The following is a 26,109-nucleotide window of genomic DNA, read 5'->3' as shown; positions in this document are numbered from 1 at the left end:
ATTTGAAAGTTAGATAAAATATGAGAATTTCTTTGGAGACCCCTCTATGGAGAGAATTTATAGCGAAAAACCAAAAATACTCCCTACTTCATAAATGCATTTCCGAAGTAATGTTTTTTCTAAAATTTTCCCAAAATTCAGAAATGCACTTCCGAAAACATCAAATGGGGGTGTTTTCGGAGATGCATTTCCGAAAACACCTTTTTCACATTTTTGGATTGTTTCGGAAATACATCTCCGAAATATGCAGAAATTGTTTATTTTTTGTGTTTTTCTAAACAACGTTTAGTCCCGTATTTTTAATTAAACGAAAACGCTTGAAGTAAATAATGATTGATATAAATAAAATATAACCCGAATAAAATAATCGACATATCAGAATAAAATACTAATATTATATATACAAGCCGAATAAAATGTACGTAAATGTCAATAAATACAAACCGAATACAACTGCCCACGTCACCGACCATCCTCTTCACGACTGCAACCGTCTCTAGACCGCCCTGGGCGATGATACCTCGGTCCAATGCGTCCCGCCCAAGCATCTCTATCCGCTGGCATATCGGAAGGAGATCAGTGGCATGGTCATCCTCAGCCTGCTGGTTCTCCAAGATCTCCTCATATGCTGGCCTAGGAGCGTCGGGAGCGTCGGATGTCATCAGAGGATGTGACACCTGATAGAACCATGTCACGTACCCCTCTACATAATGTCACTCCTGGGTGGCCTGCATGCGACGATACTCCTCCGGGACCAAATGATGCGCCCAATCCTCAAATATGGCAGTGAGCTCCACTCAGGTAACTGTGTCGGGAGAAGCCTCAAACGGTGACCTATGTATCATTTGCATACGTGCAAACTGACTCATGCACTGCTCCGACAGATACCTAACCATGGTATTGGCCCCGCATGCCAACCATCCAGAGTATAAAGCGATGCGATCAAATGGGACAACAATAGTGTAGTCGGTGAATGCCGTCCAACGGATATCATCGTGAGCAGTACGGTCCAAGTACCCGCGATATGGTCCCACTACATTGTTCCCCCTTTGGAGAACATATCGGGCAGCCCTGGGCATTGCGTCATCGTATGCAGGATCAATGGCGAAGCCGGGGATGCGGGGGAAATAGGAGATGATTCAGCCCTGAAACACAAATATGATAATTTGTTAAAAATAAATACGAACCATAAATAATTGTGCAATAATTAAAAAGAAACGTATCGTCAGGAGTGTAGCAGATCCAGTCAACTGCCTGGTCCTCCAGTTGAAGGCTTCATTCACCTTCTGGTATATGTATACCAGAATAGCTGACCCCCAGTTCCACTGGTGAATGGTAGTCAGGTCCATGAAGTAGCGGAGATAAGTCACGTCGACGTATGTTGCACTCTTGTCCACAAAGAGTGTAGTGCCTACCAAAAACATGAACCAACACCGGAGAGCGCAGGCACGGTGATACTCCGTAAAAAGCTTGTCCTCCGCCTTCTCGGACTCGGTCGCCGCCACCAGGTGATTCTCATACAGCTCTCTCAAGCTGGAGAACCGGATATGGGCCCCTCTCGTCGTCCTGCACTCAAACTCAGCCATGTATGGGTCCATACCCATATAGTCGATCATCCACTTGATCGCCTCGACCCTCTGGATCCGGGAATGGTGCAGCAGTCTCCCCCTGATAGGCAGGTGGAGCAGACAATGAACATCGTGTAATGTGATCGTCAACTCCCCAACCGGTAAGTGGAAAGAAGACGTCTCCTGATGTCACCGCTCCATGAAAGCCCCCTACATGTCGTGGCTGATAATGGTATACCCGGTCATGCACAATCCACCGAGCCTGGAAGCAGTCACCACATTATTAAACCACTACGCCTTTGGTTTAAACAGATCAAAAATCTTCCGCGCGTGGTTCACCATTTTTAGCGTCGCCCTTTCCTGTTATAACAAAAACAAAAAAGATTGTTAATTAGACCGTGAAGAAAATGTGAAATAAAAAGCTAAATAAAAAACGGTTAAATAATAAAGTCGGTTAAATTAAAAAAATACCTCTCCCTCCCAGACACGTCGAGCGACGTGCTCGTGGTAGGAAATCAGCACAGAAGTGTCTCTAGGCCCTCCCGGGTAGCCCTCCTCCTCCTCCTCCCCGTGCGGAGGATCAGCATCAGGTATCTCCTCGTCCTCCTGGTATCTCACCTCCTCCTCCTCCTGACGGGAAGAAGATACCCGAGTCAGCCGACTCCTCGATCCAGACGAGGAACCAGGCTCATCTGTCTGGACAGGTGCTCGTACTCTACCCCGTCCCTACGTTGATGCCAGCTGCGGCGCCTGCTCGCGTCTAGCCGACGCTGTCTTTGTCTCTTTCCCCTGTCTGATTCTAGCTGGGTTGCCTGCCATTTTCCTGAAAAAATTGAAATCGGTTAGAAAATAAAAATAATCATAGTAAATAATCAAAAAAATAAAAAACATGCAAATAATCAAGAAAATAAAAAAAAATACAATTCTAACTCATTTCGGAAGTATATTTCCAAAACTGGTGAGGGAGGTGTTTTCAAAAATGAACTTCCGAAACCCCCGTGCGAACACCATTTTTGCAGGTTTCATGGCAGGCACCCTAAACACATCAAAACCAGTTTTTATGCTTCTAAACAACCCTAGAGACTACTAACAACCTACCCCTATATCATTTTTTCTAATTTTTAACAACCCTATTATGCATTTCAATCATAGATCTAAAATTTTAGAAACTTACAAATTGAAGGTGATTGTGATGCTTTAGAATGTAGTAGAACAAGCAGATAGGGCCTTTGAAGTTGGTTTGCTGAAAATCCTAGAGAGGTTGAGATTGAAAGTGATTTAGGGTAAATGTGTTTTGGGGGGAGGCTATTTTGTTTAAACAGCAGAACGCGCATTATTTCAGAAATACATTTCCGAAATGTTGTTTTAGGAAATGTATTTCTGAAGAAAAAAAATTACGTAAGAAAAAGGTGATTTCAGAAATGCATCTCCGAAATCAGTCTTTTTTTAACTTCAAAAATGCATTTCCAAAGTAAAGGGGCATTTAAGAAATTTCAGCGAGGGTGGCCAAGAAAGAAGGGAGGTCAACAAAGAAATTCTCTAAAATATTGGTTAATAGTTCTGGTGTTTTGTTTCTTTAAGCGATTAGTTGATGAAGGAAATTTGTCTCTCAATTATGAATTTGTTAACTCTTTTAAAGTCGAGGTTAAGAAACAAAAATATATTAATAAAATAGGAACAAACATAAAAGAAGGGGACAAAAGTCAAAATCCTTATGAAGTCTTATATCTACAACAATGGATACCTTTGCTTGTTTATTAAGAAATTCAATTTAATGGAGTCATGAACTTGGACAAACCAAGGGAAGTTCCTATGAGTGAAGTCGAGACTAGATAACTTGTCTGCACAAGCATTCTCTTCTCTATATATTTGTGAGAAACCAAGAAGTGCATTGCATTGTGATCTTGATACAATCCAACCATCTTGATTTTAATATGTCAAGGGACTAAGTTGAGATTAGAGAAAGCTTTCACTATAAGTTCAAGCCAAAAGTGTGCCCAATTATTTTTAAAATCTATTTCCACTACCAACATAACCCCAATAAGTTTTGAATAGAAAGTAGTCTCGGAGCCAATGTAGCTAGAAAAGCTTCTCAAATGCTCATTGTTCGAATTTCTAAAGATGACATGACAAGTAGAAGTGGATGAAGTTCCAATAGCCATGCCTTCAACATTCCCCTTCATCCACCCTAAAGGAGGAGGTTTCCTCAATACCTCAGTTAAAGATGGAGGATCAAGAGGACACATCTTTATGGAGAAGGCTTTGAGCATAGAAAATTCAAGCTTATTATTATTTGAATTTTTGGGATAAGTGCTCCAAGAAATGTTGGATGAAATGGCGTTAATGTAGGCTTTCCAACTAGTATTTGTGCCATTGAATCTATACTTATTTCTATCATTCCAAATTCCATTGATTATGTGAATAATGACTGCAGCCACCGCAATTTTGCAATTTCTAGATAAAGGTTTCTTGATTATTTCCCAACAGCTATCAAGGGATGAGATTTGTCTATTGTTGTCGAGGATTGAAGATAACCAGGATCACAATTAAGTAGCAAAAACACAGTCAAATAAAAAAATATTAGGATGTTTCACTTTGCTTTAAACAAATGAAATATGAGGGAGTGTGGCGGCCTCTAGTAGCAATATTTTCATCAAGGGGTTTATTGTGAATGAATCTCCAAAAAAAACATTGATTTAGAACGAAGGAAGCAAGGATTCTAAACTTTTTTTCTCCTGGTCATGCTTTGAAATTATAAGCTTCCTTAAGGGTCAAGCAACCAATCTCCAAGAGATTTTAACACCTAGTGTACTCTAGGACACCATAGGAAGATGACATACATGAATAGTGTTGCTAAGAGTGGAGAAGTCAACATGAGATTATCCTGAAGCATCCAAAGCTTGTTGATTAATATAATTCATTATTATTCAATATATTTGTGATTTTATGTTAATGTTAATTACGGTTCAAGTATTCTTAATCGTATTTGATTTATGTATCTCTTGCTTTTAAGTGATCATCTTCTTATATAGTAGCTCCGACTCATTGCGTATCCAAGGCCTATCAAAGACCATTTAAGGTTATTATTCCTGCTTAATGTGATCTATTAACTAATAAAAATTAGACTTTATTGTCAGATCCAATTCCATAATGTTATCAATCAACCATAAATACGTTATTCTTTGTATCTTAATTTGAATATTCCCTCTATATTACTTTTGGGTCACCACAACTGGTCTGGTTAATTAGTTCCCTCGGCTTGGTCTTATTCTATTGGGTAAGTTATAATTTCGGGTGAGCTGTAATGGCTCGTGGTTACAATCTGACCCACTCTCGACGAACCAACCCAATAGGTTAAACCTATACCCAGTTTCCCAAGCATGATCCACGTGTGGGAAAAATGCATCTCTAAGACTTACCAAGAGGTTGGACATTTACACAGTCTCCCAAGCATGAGGCGTGTAAGGCCAAAGTGCTTTAGTTGAAATTTCATGACACTACAAAGTTATCATGGTTAATCGATTGGTAGAAGATGTTGACTTGAAGATGGCATTGGTGGAATAACTCGAAGATGCAAATACTTAGTCCTCGGTATACTGGAACACAACCCCTTAAGCATGATGCTTGAAAGGGCAAAGTGATTAAGTATGAAATCTATGAAGCACAACTTAAGATCGACTTGAGTTTGTCTATGCCATTTTATGCCATTTAGAGAATACTGATAGACGATTTGTCAAGCAAGAAAAACGCATAGGGCATATTTACTTCTTTATCTATAGCTCAGTTTTAGTGGATTTAATTAGTTCAAAATTATCGTGGATGATCAGTTGGTAGAAGAAGATTGACCTTGAGGTTGATGAAGGACTAAACGAGGAGTATGAGACTATTGAGAAAACAATTCCTCTAAAAGAGGCGATTACTCAGCTTTCTAAGCCAGTGGTGACCATAAAGAGTGACATGAGCATTGATAATGAAGATTTGTCCGAAGTTGCCCAAAAAACTAAACTCTCGTAAACTATATCATCATTTTTTTAAAAGAAATTTAAGATAAGTCTTAATCTTGAATTCTTAAGGAACTTTTGAAATTTACTTTGTAAAAAAAATTACATAAAAGATTAAAAAAAACAATATAGTATGATATATTTGTCTAGTTAAGAAAATTGGAATGCAAATAAAATTTACACATGACTTTTCAAAATTTACATGTTCATGTTAAATGATGAAATTTTGTTATTCTCATTAAAATATACTTTGAACTAAATTAAATTAAATTAAATTAAAGTAAAAGTTCACTTGAATCAAAATATTTTAACTTACTCAGAATCAAACCTAACTGAAACTAATAATTTTGTATACCATTTTAAAATTTGGAACCGTTAGAAGACATTTTTTCCTAAACTAAATCATTCGTTAAAAACCGAACCGTTATTTTTTTAAAAACAAAAAATAATAATTGTTTTTAGTATTTTTCATTTTTAATTTTGGTTCGATTTATTTATCATATGGTTAGGTTCTAGAATCGTTTATACAATATAGTTTGGTTCACTAACCAAACATAAGGGCTAAGTTCATTAACCAAATTTAACAGTTCGATTTATTTTAACTTCAGTTCGGTGATTTAGTTTGTTTTACTTTTTTTAACAATTCCAATAATATACCATACATATAAATAATTCACTTTCTCAATATTTTGTTTTACAATTTTTTATATTTATTTGTTTTATATTTAATAAAAATAAATAATTTTAGAAAAAAGTCATTGAATATTAAGAATTTATCAAAGACATATTTATGATAATATTACTCTTGATAATATAACTTTTAATTTGAATTTACTACTACAACATTTTTCTGAAAAAGAATTTAGTTTACAGTAACTTGTATTAACGTTACACACATTTTAATCTTTTTGGGCCTAAATCCAAATTACAAATTACAAGTCCATGCTACCTGCTTAGCCTTTAATAGTTAAATACAACCAAGTGACAATTGCTGCTGCCTGTTTCCTGTGAAGTCACTTGGTTAGAAGTTATTTCTTCAACCATGTGGAACACAGTTCGAGACATGGCATTGAGAAAGATGAAGAGGAAAAGAAGTGAATATGAGGTATTTCAAAATATCTCTCTTTTTATTTTTATTATTAATTTTATATTTTCATTATTACTCAATCATTCAATTTATATATTAAAAAAATAATGATACCATATATATAAGCAACATAATTTTTTTATACATTTATTCTATGGAACCACTTGATTAAACTACTCTAAAATTTCTCTAAAAATATTTACTTTTGATAAAATTAAATTTTATACACTAAATACTAAAAACTTGATTGAAATTAAAATATAATTAAAAAATGAAAAACTAGTTGGAGACCGCCTTCGTGTAACCTAACGTGTGATGAGAAATTATCCGATTTTATATTTTCATTGTTACTCAATCTTTTAGTTTTTATTTTTAGACAAAATATTATCATATATATATATATATATATATATATATATATATATATATATATATATATATATATATATATATATAAATTTTTTATATATTTTTCGAATCACTTGATTAAATCGTATTTTTTAAATAATATTAGAAATCAATCCTTAAAATGGGATAAATGTGAAACATGTGAATCTTTAAGAAATGAGATAACCATATGTAGGATCAGGCGTCGAGACTCCTTTGGGAAACATTTGCTAATCACGAGGGGATATCTTACGCACATATTCTTAATGTTATTGATGTCCCATCAACGCTCTTGCATTTCCTTTCACCATAAGTCAGATTGAACACATGCATAACAAGTTTTCACTCTACGAGTAATAGCAAGGGCTTAAAGGCAACTATTTTGGGTTGTTCGCCCTATCCACAATGGAAAACCCAACAACAAACATCGCACGAAAAGATGTGTGAAACAAGTGGGACCTCACCCAAGCCAATGATAGGAGATTTCAGCCTCCAACGTATCGATCTCTCATTGTTAAAATTGATCAAACATCAACCCGCGTGAGGCATTGTATCCCACGAGGATGGTTTTAGTCACCCAAACAATATAAAGTACAACACACTCCATTTCAAGCAGTATCGCATCCTTACACTCATTCACTAATTTTGGTGTTAAAATGATAATCTCGAAGGTCCGTCTCTGCTCCGTCGTACTGAAAGTCTACTTTGCCGTCTCAGAACTCCGTTCCACTTGACATATACCAATTTCTAAATCTAGTTTTAAAACTGTGTCGAGGACATACAACGCTCATGTTAAAAAAAACATAAACCAATTGGGAAGTCAGACTATTAGACATAAACAATGTGTTCTTGAATGGAAATCTCAAAAAAACTGTTTTCATGCATCAACCGGAAGGGTACATAGATCAAACCAAACCAAGTCACATATATAGATTAAACAAGACAATATATGGTTTAAAGCAAGCCCCGAGGGCCTGGTATGATAGCCTAAAACACACACTATTAAGTTGGGGATTCCAAAACACCAAGAGCGACTTGTCTTTATTTGTCCTAAAAAAGGCTGATCACTCTACATTCCTTCTCATCTATGTTGATGATATAATAATAATCGACGGCAACAATAAGTTCCTAGAAGCTTTCATCGGTCAACTTAATCTTGCCTTTTCACTAAAAGACCTTGGAAATCTACAATACTTTTTGGAAATAAAAGTCTATAGAGACAACAGTGGGATGTACTTGAAACAGACAAAGTACATAAGAGATTTACTCAAGAAATTCAACATGGAAAATGCATCATTATGTCCTACGCCAATGGTAACCGGGAGGCAATTCACAACAGAAGGATAACCAATGTCTAATCCTACACATTATAGACATGCTATATGCGCCCTACAATACTTAACCAACACAAGGCCGAATATAGCTTTTGTAGTCAACAAGCTCAGCCAATACACGAGTTCACCAATAATAGATCATTGGCAAGGAATAAAGAGAATACTGAGGTATATTCATGGTACAACAAACCTAGGCTTGCACATTAAACCTTTAACGGATCTCGACATAGTTAGGTTGTCATATGGAGATAGGGCCATAAGCATATATGACAGAAAATCCTTGGCAGGACAATGTGTGTTTCTTAGTGAAACTTTGGTTTCGTGGGCCTCAAGAAAGAAAAATGGTGTCCCAGTAAAGTACATAATCCAAATATAGAGCCTTGGTTGATCTAGCAGCTGAAGTAGCATGGCTGAAATCATTACTAGGGGAACTCAAAGTTCCAATACTTCAAAAACCTATTTTGTGGTGTGATAACTTGAGTGCTAAGGCACTAGCCTCCTATCCGGTTATGCATGCCAGGTCTAAACACATTGAGATAGACATTCACTACATACACGATCAAGTTATTCACAATGAAGTCACAGTTGCCTATGTCCCTAATGCAGACCAAATTGCAGACTGTCTAACCAAGACTCTAACTCCCACTAGATTCAACATCATGAGAAGCAAACTTGACATCACTGAGTCACCACCAGTTTGAGAAGGGAAGTCAAAGCAATTAAGGAATTATAACTTATGATGACACAATTGTCATTATCTGCATTGTATGGGCAGAAAGACAACAACATTATTTTCTTCCTTTTATAGCTTTGTACCGTTATTGTCATTACTATTGTAATTATAGATAGCTCAATTATAGGATAATGACCATACACTATTATGTATATTTAAGCACTGTTGATACAATGAAAGTGCATCCAATCATTCCCACTTTTCTAACTCACGCATGTCAAGTTTCATTCTAATTATTGCTTCTTTAATTCTCCATGTTTTCTTATCTTGGAAGTTGGAAAGATCTTCTGGTAGACTAGCTACCTTGAGCTGTTGAATGATTCCATCTCTTTGTCTTTTTAAATTTCTTTTTTCATTCTTTGATATTCCTTCCACTCCTTCTTACGTATAATTTGATGTAATGTTGTGTACATTGTAGGTTCCTAATGAATTTTGTCATTTATGTTATTCTTATTCTTATTAATTTTGTTCTTGTTGTTGTTGTTCTCCATTATTGTTGTTCGTGTTGTTGTGGTTCTCCATCCAGTTCTAAAAATATTAAAAATGCTGATGTTGGGAATCAAACCCACGTGCAGTTAACTTTACCCCCTCGGCGTATTAATAACTGAGGTGATAAGGGGTAGCTTTTCATGACGACCTACGTTACCTCGCTTCCGTAGCCGACATCAAACGCATTTCGCGTCTGAAGTTAGATGTGTTTTTTGCAGTAGTGTTCTCTCATTTGTTTGGGTGAGTCTTTAATCGTTAGGTGAATGTTTCCCCTTCTTGATGACCCATCGGTTAAAAGTGACGCTTTTGACATTTGAAGTTTGATCGTGTAGGTGTAAATATATGTGAGCCACTATTGACTATACTTTGTAATTATTCTCTGTATATATGTGAGCCACTATTGACTATACTTTGTAATTATTCTCTGTTTTCATTCCCTTCCTAATGTGTTAGTCTTTTCCTTGCTTTGCAATCATAATTTTCATAGTAAATAATATGAATTTTGTCTAGCTATGATTTTTTGATTTAGCTTAATATTTTCCACAAAAATTTTAAAATCTACAAAAATAAAATGTATTATAACAATAAAATACTTAAAATTAAAAAAATTAATGCTAACTAAAAACATTATATAGTGAAAGATTACTAGAGATAAGATTCGAATATATTATCAAAAGACATTACACGAGTTTACTATCGAATTGAGAGACTATATCGAGTTGAGAGACTAACCCTACACTTTTCTACTCGAAATTACTATCGAGTAGAGAGACTAACCATACACTTTTCAAAGTTAGAGAAAAAAAATCCCTCACTCAAAAAATTACTACGAATAAGTAACTTAAGAAAGACAAAGATTTCCAAAATCCTTTCAAATATTTAAACACGTCTTTTTTATTTTCAAACAAAAACGAGGCAACCTAATTTCTAAAAGCATATCCAATCTGTGTAGCAACAAAGGGTAACTTCATTCCACCAAATTACATGTTTTTTTTTATTACAAAGTACTAACGAATATAAAGAATACCACAATGGTGGTCATGTTTTCTACAAGACCTTGAAGGAGCTTTAGTATTTTAAGTGTTTGATCTAGAATTTCATTAAAATATACAATGTATAAATAATCAAACCTTTAGTAGTTTTTTTGGCTTGTAACATTTTTAATACAGGTTTTTAACACAAGATGTAATTACAAAATGTTGAAATTAACTACAATAAACACCTATAAGAAAATAGACAATACAAAACTAAATGATGAAAAACTTATAATGTACCACAGAAGTGATTCCTTAGTTTGATTTGGCTTTATTTAAAAACTTCTACAATCATAAAGCAATGAACCCCTCTGTTTGCTTGGCTGGTACAAAACTGTTTAGTAGTTCCCAAACACAAACTACATCCCTTTGAGAGGGACTAAACACAAATTTCAGCCATTATAAATTAACAAATCAAAGCAATGTTGTTCTATGATAAGATGTTTATATACTATTAAAAGATGGGTAAGTATTTTAAACTTTTTAATATTTTAATATATTTCAATCATTAATTACCTTCAATGTAATGGTCATAGGTTGGTTGCCCTTAACATAAGAAAAGATTGACAAAATACTAGGCCATAACACCGTGTGCCAGATGAAATAAATAAAATAAGTTTATTGTTAAATACAATTATTCATTACCCTTTGTTTGCCTGTTTCACTAGAGGTCATGTGGTTATTTGCTTAGAATTTATCCATGTGGTACTCGGTTCGAAACTTGGCAGAGAGAGAAGAAAAGAAGAAGAAAATTGAGGTATTTCAAAATACCTCCCCTCCCCCTTTTTATTTTTAGTTTTTTATAGTTAATAAATCCTTCTGTTTTTATAAGCAAAAACAAATATATAATTTACTGTTTAATTTTAATTTTATATCTTACAAATGCAAAACTTTACTAATTTTTTTATTTTTAATGTTATAAGAACTCGTCAAGATTAAAATATAAAATAGTGTGATATATTATGCAATCCTATAAAATTAATAATATATTTGTTTTGAAATAATTTTTTAATAAAGGTAAATTATTAAATAAATAAAAAATGAGAAACAAGAAATTTAGTCAATTGAAACTACTAGAAAAAGTTATAGTTGAATAATTTCAATTCAATGTTTTAAAAACTGGACCAGAGATCGAACCGATGAAGCTTCCAATTTAAGGTTTAATTGGTTCAACCGGTTATACCTATGGTCGAACCGTATATTAAATAAACTAATAATATGAAATTAAATTTTAACAGATATGTCACACATAATCGTATATTCACAACTTAAAAAAATAAATATTTTAAAATCAATTACAAACTTAATACATCAATATCGATAGTACATATAATAATACAACATAGTTGTACACTTCATTTCAACCTTCATTTAGGAATAATTTGAACAAATTAAAGAATTACAATAAAATAAGTTACACTAATTTAAACCAATAAGTTCCATATTTTATATTTAATATAAGACATAAATAGTCTTTTGATCCTAATAAACTGGCGTATTTTTGCTTTTCGTCCATGTATTTTTTGAATTTTATTTGGTTTTAGTCCGTTATGTTAAAATTCGCAGAAAAGTCTACAAGTTTTCTTCGAATTTTTCTACGAATTTTAACTTTAAGGAGTAAAACCAAAAGAATTTTAACATTCATGGATCATTTCTAGAAAGATACAGAGACGAAAATAAGAAACACACCAACTTACACGGATCAAAAAATTATTAAAGCCTTAATATAATAATAATAATAATAATAATAATAATAATAATAATAATAATAATAATAATAATAATAATAATAATAATAATAAGACATAATTGCATTCAGGGACATCTAAGTTTTTTTTTTTAACAGTTGACCCTTAAGTTTTTTTTTGGTAACAATTTGATCCTTTTAGTTAACAAACAGTTCGAAACTTGGCAAGAAGATGCTTAGAGCGGGAGGATGGTCTTATTTCCTTCTATTTTGCATTCTTAGAATAACATTGCTCTGATTTGTAACACTAGGCGGGGTGAACAATATTTTTAATTCCGTTAATGTTATTTAGAAAGTTGGATGTTATACTCTCGTTGTTGTGATGACTATGTGATTTGAGGAGGTTTTTATCGTATTTGTTTGGGTTTTAATAAAGTATTTTCATGAGACTTATATGATTTGCAAAGCGTGCTTATTTTTTTAATTCCGCTGCAAGGATACTCTAAGTGAAGGTGAGCATGCAATGATAAGTGTTGAGTGTCTCATTTTAATTATGTGTTACAAAATATATGTGTTTGGTGTCGAGTAACATCCTAAGTGCGTATATGTGCTTTGGTTGGTGATTTCGTCTTGTGAAGTGGGATTTGAATTCATCAAATCGTATCCTTCAAGAGTTGATGAAGTTATCTATAAGGCTTTGAACAAATTCATTACTGCTACCTTCAAGGAAAGGAAAAAAATGTCGACTGCATTACTCACATGGCTTGGTGATAATCTAGTACGGTGTCCACGTGCTCGTCAAGGTCTCTGGTGCCATTATAGCTTTCCAAATTTGGGGATTTCTTCAAAGACTTAGGAATGAAATATTTAGTAATTTTTCTTGTGATCGGGTTCCATCAACAACGGATGGAAGAATGCCTCCTTGAACGAAGATATTCAGGTTGCGTACAACTAATATCTCCGCCACCAGAGTCATGAGGGGGATAATTATGATTGTAGTGGGGAGGAAGATTCCTCGTTTGCAACACTTAAGCTCTTAATGATTGTGAACCGTTGTTGACGAGAGTTTCCTTGGTATATCTTTAGAGTGACCGCATTGCAAATTTCTAAATGCATTGCAACCTTAATTGAAATTTCTCCTGAATTATTTGTACATGAATGAACCTCACATTTGTTTATGCATTAGGTTGAAAATGTTCAACAAAAGTTCATTAGTGTTTGGTACACCTAATAGAGCTTGAAGGTGTTAGATAAGATAAAACCGTGTAGGAACTTAAATGTGTTAGATAGATGAAGATGGATATGTGGCGAAGGAATATGATGAGTTTCTTGAACTGGTGGTTAAAGAATCATAGATGAAACATTGGGATCTTCATTGAAGGCAAAACTAACTAGGTGAATATTGTCTTAAAGAATGTAAATAGATGATAGAAGATCAATGATGGTGCTTTGAGTGCGGGTTGATTTCAATCTAACCATTGGATAAGTATAGAAAATGATTAAGAAACTTTTACGGTTGCTCGAAGTTGAATAAAAAATAGTTTCTTTCAATAAAGAAACTGAGGAAGTTTGAGAAAATTAAAGTGAAATTCGAGAGAATCAAAAGACATTTCCTATATACGACGCCAATATTTTACACAAAAACAAAAAAATATAATATGTTAATGATGACCATCATGTAAAGCTTTTGGGTGCGACAATTATGGTTTTTCGCTAATCAGATGGGGAATCTGCAAAAGGTTAACAATTCGACGTCCAAGTCAGTGTATGAATGAGGTAAAACTTTACAAGTAAAAGTAAAGAATACCCAAGTGTGACTCATACTCATATATAGAGAATACAATTGTTAATTCTATGTTTGTATGATTGACATTAATTTTAGTAAAACAAATTAGACAACAACGTGTTAAATAGAATGTTCAAACTGCATAATATAATATGCTGGACTTTATGTTGAACAATATGTTCTATCAATTGCATCTGGAGTAACATGTCGATTAAGATGTCCTATGTAGGATCATCCAACATCGTGACTAGATGTTAAACTGAACTTTTGGATTATGTTTAAGTTGTTACAGATGCAGAATATTTGGAGAATATTATGCGATTCAATCTAGCCCTAACTTTGAGGATAAAAGATTTTACATGTTACGAAGATTTTCATGGTTTTTAAATATGGTGAATATTTAGGAAAGTAACGACTGAAGACGTATTTTAAGGAGAATATTTTGCAGATTTATAGCAGTCTCCCTGCTGCGTTTTAAAGCCCGAGTCCAAACCAGATGAGTGCTTTAAATAGAAGACTACAAACCTAATTGAAGAGCATAGCTTATCGGAATAGGTTAGGGTTTGTGTGCAAATTGTGAGTCTCTCTAATATCATGTTGATATAAGAGTAGGAATGTTTTTATGAAGTTGTAAGTTCTGTCATGCATTCATAAGCTGTTAAGTATTGAATGTATGTGTGTCACTTAGGTATCGTTGATACATTTATCTAAGTGTGTGTTGCTTGTGTTTCAAGCTATTGTTCTTGATCAAAGCTTTTAAGCAAGATCAATTATTAGTTGATTAAGGGAGTCTTAATCGTGTATTATTTGTAATTGAAGATTGTGGTAAAGGGTCGCCAATATTAGTAACTAGGGTATTTATTGTGAGACATCACCACTTTGATTGAAAGTGAGAGGGGTTTCTCTTATCTAGGAAGTTCTTAGGTAGAAGTTGCACTGGGTATGGATTAAGTGAGAAATTGTAAATCAGAGGTTGTTTAGCTTCGAATTGATACTGGTAATAGTGGATTTCCTTCCTGGCTTGGTAGCCTCCAGAGTAGGTGTTGTTGTACACCGAACTGGATTAACAATTCTGTGTATTCAATTACTTTCCAGCATTGTTTTTGTTCATGGATATCAGTTCGTTGTATGTTGCTTAGAGATCAATGTCTCAACATCTCTTAGGGCATGTGAGATTTGAAGACCAGAATTTCAACAATTATAACTATCTTTTGTTTGTTTGCCGCGAAGATTCATTGTGTATAGAGCTTATAGACGAAGGTCCATCTGGTCCTTAGTGATTGATGCAACCTTATTGGATTGAACCTATAAATCGAGCCGATATTCATGGACCATTCTTCAGTTTGAAACATTATTATTCTGAGGATGAATGCAAGGTTTGCTAATCAACCTTAAAGGCATGCTTAACGATTTTCCTATATTAATTTTTTTTCGTCAAATATTTTTTCCACTTAGGGCAAACTCTTAAAGTTTTGTTTGGATTGATGGAATGTGATGTAATGAAATATTATGAGATGAAATGAAATAAAATTCTATTACTTAGATTAGTTAAAATCAGATGGAGCAGAGTAGAGCTTAATGAAGTGAAATCTATTCCATTCAATTTCATTCCATTCTATTCCAACCTTTACCACAATTTTTTTATCCTCCGACTTAAACGAAATGAGAAAATGTCTTTATTTTATCTTAACATATCCATATTGTGTAATTCCACTCAACAACTCCATTTCACTCTGCTCATTTTCATTCTGATCCGTTCATTTTAAAATATGAGACATAATCTAGGCTTACCAAAGTCCACCTCCTTGTTTATTTGGGCCTATGATATCCACCTCCATGGGCTTGGACATTGGAACCATCGCACACACATCAAACCACTTCGAAAGCGAAATCGTAGAAACAATGTGCACACAACGTTGAATCGTTTTCCGTTGCTACTTTCTTGCTTCCCATCTATCTGCTTCGTTCCGCTGAGTTGAGTTTTAGATGACCAAACAAAACCTATAATGGCGACATAGATTAACACCGCCGAGAAACCGGTTTCCAATTTCAATCGTAACCGTCAATTTCGTTGACTTAGGTACCGTTTTTCACAATTCAATTTTATTGTCATGTACCAAAACATCAAATCAAATTCATATATAGTATAGTTTAATTTCAATTGTTTTTCCCTTTTTGATTTGATCTGCAGAGTGAAAAAAAGCGATTTTTGAAGAGTTTTGAAACCCTAGCGAAGTGAAAGAGAGAGAAATAGTGGTTTTTGTTGTGTGAATTGTGATGATCGTGATACGATGATGAATTCATCGAACGGTAATATGAACCCGTCTTCTTCTTCATCGGGTCCTACACAGTCTCAAGGTCTCAAAACCTATTTCAAAACCCCTGAAGGAAGATATAAACTTCAATTCGAGAAATCTCACCCTGCTGGTCTTCTTCAATTCAATCATGGCAAAACCGTTTCTCTGGTTTTTCATTCAACCCCTCTTTTTCTTTTTCTTTTTTTGAATTTTTATTTTGTATATTTATTTTTTTCCTTCTGTTTTGTTCAATTGTGTTTCTTCATTTTTTTGATTTGTTTCTAGGGTTTTTTTTTTTAATTTTTTTTTTTTATATACTTCAATTGTTTCTGATTAGTAATTGTGGAGTCAATCGAAGCTATATTAATATATGGGCACATTGTTGGTTTGATTGATGAGTAGGTAACATTGGCCCATCTTAAGGAGAAGCCGGCGCCTTCAACTCCGACCGCCTCGTCTTCGAGTTTCAGTGCCAGCAGTGGGGTACGGTCAGCCGCGGCTAGACTGTTAGGAGGAAGTAATGGAAGCCGGGCGCTAAGTTTTGTTGGTGGAAATGGTAGTAGCAAAAGCAATGGAGTGGCTGGTAGGATTGGTTCGATTGGGACCTCGAGTTCAAGTAGCTCTGTGGCTAATCCAAATTTTGATGGGAAAGGGTCATACTTGGTCTTCAATGCCGGGGATGCAATTTTGATAAGTGATTTGAATTCTCAAGACAAGGTATAGTTGTTGGATCTTGATGCATTTTTAAGTGTTTTGGGTTAGGTTCATTTGAGGTTTCTTGTTGTGTGTAGGACCCCATAAAGTCTATCCACTTCAGTAATTCAAATCCCGTGTGCCACGCATTTGATCAGGATGCTAAGGACGGGCATGATTTGCTCATAGGCCTGTTCTCCGGCGATGGTAAATAAGTGTTAACTGATATTTAAATTTGAATTTTCATTTCAGTATGGGAATTTAAGGTTTATGAGTTTATCGTACCTGTGTGTATTATTGTAGTCTACTCAGTGTCACTGAGACAGCAATTACAGGATGTTGGTAAAAAGATTGTTGGGGCCCACCATTACAACAAAGACGGCATTCTCAATAACAGGCAAGTTTTGATGATCTCATCTATTGATATTTTAACTATGAGTGAGAGAGTGAGAGTGTTAGTTTTCTATAAATTGTTGCATGGCCCTAGACTGTGGAAGGACAAGGAGTACTTATTTCTGTTAGTGTTGAGATACATACACACACACACACACACACACAGCTGCCAAGAGGATTGGTTACTAAATGTGGATTGAATCAATATTGCACGCACTCATATTTTTTTTAGGCTTTGTTTGGATTGATGGAATCCGATGGAATAAAATTATTATTGCATTGTTTGGATAATTTAAAAATGGATGGAGCGGAGCGGAATGGAGTGATATGGATTCCATTCGATCACTTACCACTATATTCCTTCCCCTCCGATTTGGGCGGAATGAACAACTTACCTTGTTCCGTTCTAAAATTCCCAAACAATGGAATAGTATCTTCGTTCCGCTCCATTCCGCTCTGTTCATTTCATGATATCCAAACATAGCCTTAGATTCCTGTCTGTTGATTGAGTGTGTCATGTCAGTTTATTTGAGTAGAGTATAAGGGGAATGGTAGGCTGTTAAGGTTGTCATCGGATGGTTGGACTTCGATAATTCTTATACCTTGAATGTCACTCCATAATCAAAATGAATATGTTATTCATTGATTCTAGTCATAGTGGCCCCTAATAATGAACTGTGTATATGATCATTATAAGTTATGTAAGTTATATATGATAGTTTTCTGCAAACTAGCCCATTGCTAGAGTAAAGTAGTTGGTTGGAATGGTAGTGGACAGTTTTCTCTTATAAAATTTTTCTACCAAAACTTCTGTTTCTTAAGGGTTCTATGTGAGCAGTATCCCGAAGGTTAAAAAGCATATCATATCAGTTTGTAGTTTGTATAATAAACCTGTTCTATAATAAAAATGAATAGGTTATTCATTTATTCTAGTCATAGTAGTGGCTCTTAATAATGAACTGTGTATTCGATCATTATAAATTATATATGATAGTTTTACACAAGCAAGTTGCCAGAGTAAAGTAGTTGATTTGAATGGTAGTTGACAGTTTTCTCTTATAAAATTTTTCTTCCAAAACTTCTGTTTCTTTAGGGTTCTATGTGAGCAGTGTCCTGAAGGTTAAAAAGGATATCATATCACTTTGTAGTTTGTATAAACTTGTTGACTTGAATATTTTAGATGTACTTACCTTGACGGCAATCTCTCTGTTATATGAACAAATGTTTGAATATAACCATGATTTGGCTATCCGTGTCTTTTAATGGGGGTGGAAGTATGTTTTCCAATGTTGGCCTTGTAGATATAGCCATGTTCATCCCAGCTTTTCGTAAGATTTTATACGAAAAGAAATTTCAATATGGATGTTAATTGTATTTAGCATTTTGATGAAAATAAATGGTTATTCTCGCCGAGGATTTATTCTTTTTAAAACTTGTGATTTCTTATGTATTGGGCTGTTGATCAAATCCAAAAGCTTGCTAGTTATTAGGTTAGATAAAAGCTAGTAATCAAGCCAAACATAAGCAGTTGATGTTTCTAGTTAATGGAAACTTTAATTAAATTTTAATACAAGAATGTTAATCTCATTGACTTCTATGGTTATAATTCTTGCGGTTGAGTAATAGAAAAGTTAGACGCCAATTCTCTAAACTGTGATGTTTTATTAATTTCTTTAGGCTCCCCTGTAGAACTTTATTGTATTGGAATGGTATTATGTCTTAAACACTAATTGGAATCTATCTTTGATGCATTTTGATTTAAACAGTCGTTGTACATGTATTTCTTGGGTGCCCGGAGGTGATGGTGCTTTTGTTGTTGCTCATGCTGATGGGAACTTGTACGTATATGAAAAGGCAAGAATCAGTTGTTAAGAGAGAAGCTAGCGTTATGGTTCCCTTATTTTGATATTTTTTATGGTGAGTTTAGCAGCAGAATTATTTACCCTTTTCTTTCCTATTTCAGAATAAAGATGGTGCCGGCGATACTTCATTCCCAATTCTCAAAGATCCAACTCAGTTTTCTGTTTCTCATGCACGGTACAGTAAGGTAATGAGTTTGATATTCATTTCTTGACAAAATGCATATGCTACTTCTATCTGTGTTTTGGCTCTATCTTTAACCTTGCTGTAGTTAAATTTATATTTTTTAGTAATGTTTGTCTAGCTCTTTAATTATGCACCTTTCTCACTGGTCGTTTGATTGATTGCAAAATAACACATTTAAGGCATAACTTGTTGTATACCCTATCATTTACATGTATAATTTTTATGTTGACTTTTGCAGAGTAATCCAGTTGCGAGATGGCATATATGCCAGGGTTCAATTAACAGCATTTCTTTCTCAGCGGATGGGGCATACTTGGCAACTGTTGGACGAGATGGTATGCCTTTTACATATGGCCATTCTCATTGTATATCTCTATCTATTTCTTTTCTCTGATTTATTTCTCAATGCATCCAGGTTACTTGCGTGTGTTTGATTATGCAAAAGAACACCTTGTATGCGGCGGAAAAAGTTATTATGGTGGTTTATTATGTTGTGCTTGGAGGTGAGTTATGTTTGGTTTTGGTCAATTTATTAAAGATTGACATATTTGAATTTGTTTCCCGTTTTATCTCTCTAGAATTTGTAAAACAATGATACTTATCAAAGATATCATATACTTAGCTTGTTATTATCTTTTTTACTTTTTAAAATATTTTATACAAACTTTTGAGAAAACCAACCCCATCTCAAAAACCCTTGTTTGGCAGCCTGGATGGAAAGTATATTTTGACGGGAGGAGAAGATGATTTAGTTCAAGTTTGGAGCATGGAAGATCGCAAAGTTGTTGCATGGGGTGAGGGACATAGCTCATGGGTAAGTTGCTTGGTAATGTTGAGTTGGCAAATTATCCTACCATAGTGTTGATTAAGTTTACGGCAAACACTGTGACAGGTCAGTGGAGTGGCTTTTGATTCATATTGGACATCACCAAATTCAAATGACAACGGAGAAACAATTATGTATCGATTTGGTTCAGTTGGTCAGGTACCTAGACAAATATTTTCATTAAAACTTTCCCGTGTCTGTGTAGATTTGACTCTGCTTAAAATTTTACAAATGATTACTTATTGGCATTTGTTAAGATTGACAGATGAAAATGAAATTATTGTATCTGCATACCTAGAAGTTGACTGATTACTATTTGGTTTTGAATGTTGATAGAGTGGTACAGTGGGAAATAGTTGGATTTAGTCATGGATTTCAAATGTTTGGGTCTTTGACTGGTTTTTAAGAAACGGACATATATGTAACATGCTTAGTAAGCCACCTTGGAATTAGAAACTGAAGTAAAAGCCATTTGATTAGGAAGTCTTTACATAGATGTTTACCAGACATAATGTATTTTAGTTAGATGGCTTAGCAGGTTTCATATAACGAGGGGGTAGTCCTCTTTTTTTATTTAAGAGAGTTTTATATTCAATAATGCTCTAAAAAATGAATGTGATTAGATGTTAATTTTAAAGATAACGTATCATTTTATTCCTTTTATTAAACGTTATCGAATTAGAAAATTTATACTTGAAATACTAATTTATTTCTCTTTCATTTCCCCACAAAACCCTACTCTCATAATGTGTCTACCAAAATAAGTTAATGGTAAGTTTTTATTTTGAAGCGTGGTAGTATTATCTAGAAAACTAATGTTAGTAAGATAGTTGAATCTTCTTGTTCCCAACTAAGATGTAGAGGGAAAAGGCTTTAAATGTCTGTACTCTAACTTCATTTTTAATGAGGCCTTATAGTCTTAATCAGTTGCAAGTGACTGTTATTGTTTGGATTTACAATAAATCGTTTATTTTTTGAAAATGGGCTTGTTCTAAAGTTCCTCAACTTTTTATCCTTGGATATGTGCCAAACTCTTATGTAATAATTTTGTAACTAAGATATTCTGTTGGTCAGGATACACAACTGCTTCTATGGGACCTGGAAATGGACGAGATTGTAGTGCCGTTGAGGCGTCCCCCTGGTGGATCCCCAACTTTTGGATCCCCGACTTTTAGTGCTGGAAGTCAGTCATCCCATTGGGACAATGCAGTCCCATTGGGCACCTTGCAACCTGCTCCAAGTATGCGAGATGTTCCAAAAATCTCTCCGCTAGTTACTCACCGGGTGCATACCGAGCCACTTTCTAGCTTGGTATTTACCCAGGAATCTGTTCTTACAGCCTGTCGGGAGGGACACATCAAAATCTGGACGAGACCTGGCATAGCCGAGAGCCAGCCAAGCAACACCGAAACTTTGTTAGCTACCAGTCTCAAGGAGAAGCCTTCACTTTCTAGCAAGATCAGCAGTTCTAGCTACAAACAATAACTAAAATCTTAATCTAAAGGAGTTTTAAGCAATTTTTTTTTATGGTTTGTTTATCTCTTTTTCCTGGCTGGTTTAGTTTTAACATCTTGATTTAAGTAAAGATGAACCAGCTAGTTTATTGTAAATTCAGTTATTAACGGATGAGCATGCCATTGATAGAACTAAGAGGATGGGCGGGAGAGTTCTCTCCGACCGCCTCCTGTAATTACAAACCGGCTGTTACTAGGATATCTGATTAGTGATTACAGGAATAATGTGAAATTGGTCCTTGGAGATCGGTACTTTTGAAGTGCATACACATACAAGCCATATTTGTTGTTCTTACTTGTATACTAAGCAACTTGTATTGCACAAATCTGGGAAGTGAACTGTGTTTGCTGTCATGTTATTGTTGAGGCTAGTATTTTAATGCTTCCGGCGAAGTTTTGATTGCTTAATAGAGCATGTCCTAAAATGTGATTATGGTATCAAAATTTCACAAAAAGGTTAAATATGTTTACTATCACAAGTTGGTCAAATTTGATCTTGCTCTATAAAATTATTAGTTGTTTTTAGTGCTTGAATTCTATTTAATAGATCAGAGACACACTTGGTGTCAGCGGCATTATAATAATCCAAAGTGGTATCTCATGTCATTGACTTTGGATAAGATGGGCAATATAAAATAGTATAATCTTTTGCTGTCATTAGTGGAAGCATGTGGTTATCCTTTATCCATCTCTTTCAAATCTGAAGTATAGTGGATATATGCCTTTTTATTTTGACCAAATGTGACTGGTAGATAGTAATTTCGCTCTCACTATCAAAATAATGTAACTTCCCTTATTTGCTGTAAAGGTATAGATCTGTCATTCTCCCTAAACCACTGTTTCTTATTCAAATTCAATTTAGAAAATACATGACTACGGTTTTGGCCATAAAGTATCTGTAAAGTATACAAACATTGGAGAAAGCCATGCCAAGAAAACACAAAGCAAAATAGCTAAGTAGTTTTAAAATAGAAAAGACGTGCTTCTCCTGAAAATCTCAAGGTTTGTTTTTAAAACAGAAAAGAATCTAATTCCAACGTTTATATTCAATTAAAGGTGATAAAGACAACTGTTTTTAGAATGTTGGTTTAATTACACTTTTACTCTTTTATTTTTCTTGATTCACGGAATTAATTATTTTCTTTTAAATTATAATTATTTTGATTTTATTCTCATATTTTTGCATTAAAATTAAAAATTAATATTTTTAATAACATATAATTTATATGTGTGATCTTTAAAGGTCACAAAAATTGGTATACGGTGATTGTAATTTTTTACAAATGACACATCATTTAAAAATGAATATATAATTAATTTTAAGTATAAAAATGTGAAAAAATGACCAAAATTTGTTTGAATTTAAAATAGATAATTAATTATATGAATTAATTAAATAGAAAGATAAAAAATTGTAATTAAGCTAATATATTTGTTAAAAAAAGCAAATAAATTTTATTTTCAAAATATTAGTATTTTTCAATACAACATTTCTATATTACGAATGCATAACAATTAAATCTTAGACATAAAATTTGCAAAAAATAAATAAATATAACAATCTTAATTTTATATTCTTTTTTATAAAATATTTTAAATTGATTTTGTAAATGACATTTCTATATTACAAATGCATTACATTTTTAAATTTTTTGTAAATGTCTTTTGAATAATTATTTAAATTTAATTTCAACGTTCATGCAAATTATATATACACATTCATTAGAATGTAAAAGTTATTTTATTCTTATAAATATTTTATATCTAAAAATTAATTTTCTAATTAAAAAAAAATTATTATATTTATAAGGGTTAAACGTTATTTTGCCCCCTGTCATTTGGGGCGAATCTCAAAAACAACCATGTAAAAAAAAAAAAAATGACCGTTCTCTGTCATTTATAGATTCTTCTGTTTTGCCCCCTCACTGAATTTGGTCAACAAAAATGATGATGTGGCATGCTGTGTTGGATTTTTTTAAATTTTTTTAGTTTATTTAGTTTAATTTTATTTAATTAATTTAGTTTAATTTAATTTTAATTAACTTAGTCTCATTTTATTAGTCTTAGTTCAGTTTTAAATTAATTTAGTTTTAATTAATTTAGTTTAGTTTAATTTAGTTTTAATTAACTTAGTCTTATTTTATCAGTCTTAGTTAGTTACGGTTTAAAAAACGTTTCATATAAGTGCATTGATATCCAACAATGTAGCTTAGTGGATACTTAGTTGGAGTTGCAATGTGATGGTGGTGGGTTCAACTCTCACCATACTTAATTTTTTAATACATTATCATGTTTTATCATTTAAACCAATAATTCATATAAAATAAAAAATGTGAATTAATAAATTTAAAAAAATAATTTAACAAATAATAATTTAAAAAAAAAAATAAGATTTTTTTAAAAAATAAAATTAATAAAAAATCCAGATTGCAGCCACGTCAGCAATTAAAAAAATTAAAAAAAAATCCAACACAACATGCCACATCATCATTTTTAGTTTAATTTTATTTAATTTTATAATAATTTTAGTTTAATTTTTTTAATTATTTCAGTTTATTATAATTTTATTTACATTTTCATTTTATTATAATTTTATTATTTTCAGTTTATTATATTTTATTATTTTCAGTTTTTAAATAATGTTTGTGTCATAATTATTAAATTTATTTATAATAAACTAAATAGCATTTTTAGCATTTTAGTAATTATTAATTTTAGTTTAATATTTATTATTTTTATGTTTATTTTATTGTTAATTATTTTTTAAATTTTAATTACAAGTTAGTGAATTTTTGTATATAATTATATATTATAAACCAGTTAAATTTATTTTAGCCAAAAATAAGATTTAAATTAATCCAAGACTAGAAATAATGCTGGAATCATAAAATCCTAGACTAGAAATTAGAAAGTAACTAATCATGCCAATTGCTAGGATTCTCACGTGCATTTTGTTTTGCTTTGCTTTATTTAATGTTAACTAGATAATATATAGTGTTGTAGAGAAAATAAAACATAAAAAGCAAACTAGTATAGTGGTAATCACTCTTGTAATCAAACCAAACGTAAGGTCTTGGGTTTCTCTAAAACATAAAAAGCAAACTAGTATAAGCAAATTAGTATAGTGGTAAATTAATCACTCTTGTAATCAAACGTAAGGTCTTGGGTTCAATATTTTGTTACTACAAATATCAACCATTAGATTTATCAAGAAAGAGAATATGCTCTAATATATATATAAATACAGTTGGCATTTATATATATAATAAAAAATATATATTTAAATAAAAAAAATCCAACACAGCACGCCACATCATTATTTTTGTTGACCAAATCCAATAAGGGGGCAAAATAGAGGAATCTACCAATTACAGGGACGAAATGTTTTTTTTACAAGGTTGTTTTTTAGATTCGCCCCAAATGAGAGGAGGCAAAATAACGATGAACCCTATTTATAAATTAGTTATTTTTGAAAATAAGTTTTACAATAATAAAACAAACACACTCTAAGAACATTTTCAATAATCCCTTTTTTTAAACCGTTTACTTTGAGTTTCATACACTACTGGTTTTTATGATGATGCGGGCCCATCTGGACAATGCCCAACACAAGAGGAAGCTGAGCCCGAGGAGACTGATGTGGAAGAGAATTTCTTATCCCACACCTTAGAATTCTTAGGCAGCATATGCGCTTTCAAAAATATCATTATTTTCAGAAATGTATTTTCGGACGCATATTTTTTTTATGCAGAATAAACATGTTTTGTAGATGTAAGTCCGAAAAAAAATTAAATTTTGACAAAAGAAAAAGGTATTTATATTTTCGAAAACAGAAGACATAAATAAAAATGCACTAAATGTTTAAGATTACTAAAGTAGCGGATTAAGAAACTGGCAAATGGAAATGCCAATTAAGGAAAAACATAAGTCCAATCCATTTTATGGATAAAAGACTTTGTGTGCTATTGACACACTACTAGAAACTTCTTTTTCTGTAAGTTAAATAAGCTGCTTTTGTAATTTCAATTTCGCAAAATCTGCAGGGTGTTAGCTCACTCTTGTTTTTGGGGTGTGCATGGTTGGTTATTTTCAAAAAATAAATCATAACCATTTTAAAACGATTTAAATGGTTTGGATTTATAACTATAGCCACATTTTAATCAAAACTGGTTATAAAACCGGTTATAAATTTGGTTATGATTATATAACTAGTTTTTTTAAAAAATCCAAATTT

The 26,109-nt window shown here is 33.0% G+C and overlaps 1 protein-coding gene across 1 annotated transcript; it reads left to right on the top strand.

Moving 5' to 3' along the window:
* The first annotated feature begins 15,934 nt into the window (after positions 1-15,934).
* Positions 15,935-22,257, top strand: LOC131610258 (uncharacterized). Its single transcript, XM_058882151.1, has 12 exons — positions 15,935-16,186; positions 16,298-16,571; positions 16,806-17,120; positions 17,195-17,303; positions 17,400-17,493; positions 19,256-19,343; positions 19,453-19,536; positions 19,774-19,870; positions 19,951-20,038; positions 20,244-20,349; positions 20,428-20,520; positions 21,436-22,257. The coding sequence occupies exons 2-12, from the start codon at positions 16,398-16,400 to the stop codon at positions 21,844-21,846; spliced, it is 1,659 nt and encodes a 552-aa protein (XP_058738134.1). The 5' UTR covers positions 15,935-16,186; positions 16,298-16,397; the 3' UTR covers positions 21,847-22,257.
* Positions 22,258-26,109: the final 3,852 nt, after the last annotated feature.

Source organism: Vicia villosa, linkage group LG6, assembly GCF_029867415.1.
Source record: "Vicia villosa cultivar HV-30 ecotype Madison, WI linkage group LG6, Vvil1.0, whole genome shotgun sequence".
Taxonomy (NCBI): domain Eukaryota; kingdom Viridiplantae; phylum Streptophyta; class Magnoliopsida; order Fabales; family Fabaceae; genus Vicia; species Vicia villosa.
This window is presented reverse-complemented; position numbering and strand designations above follow the sequence as displayed.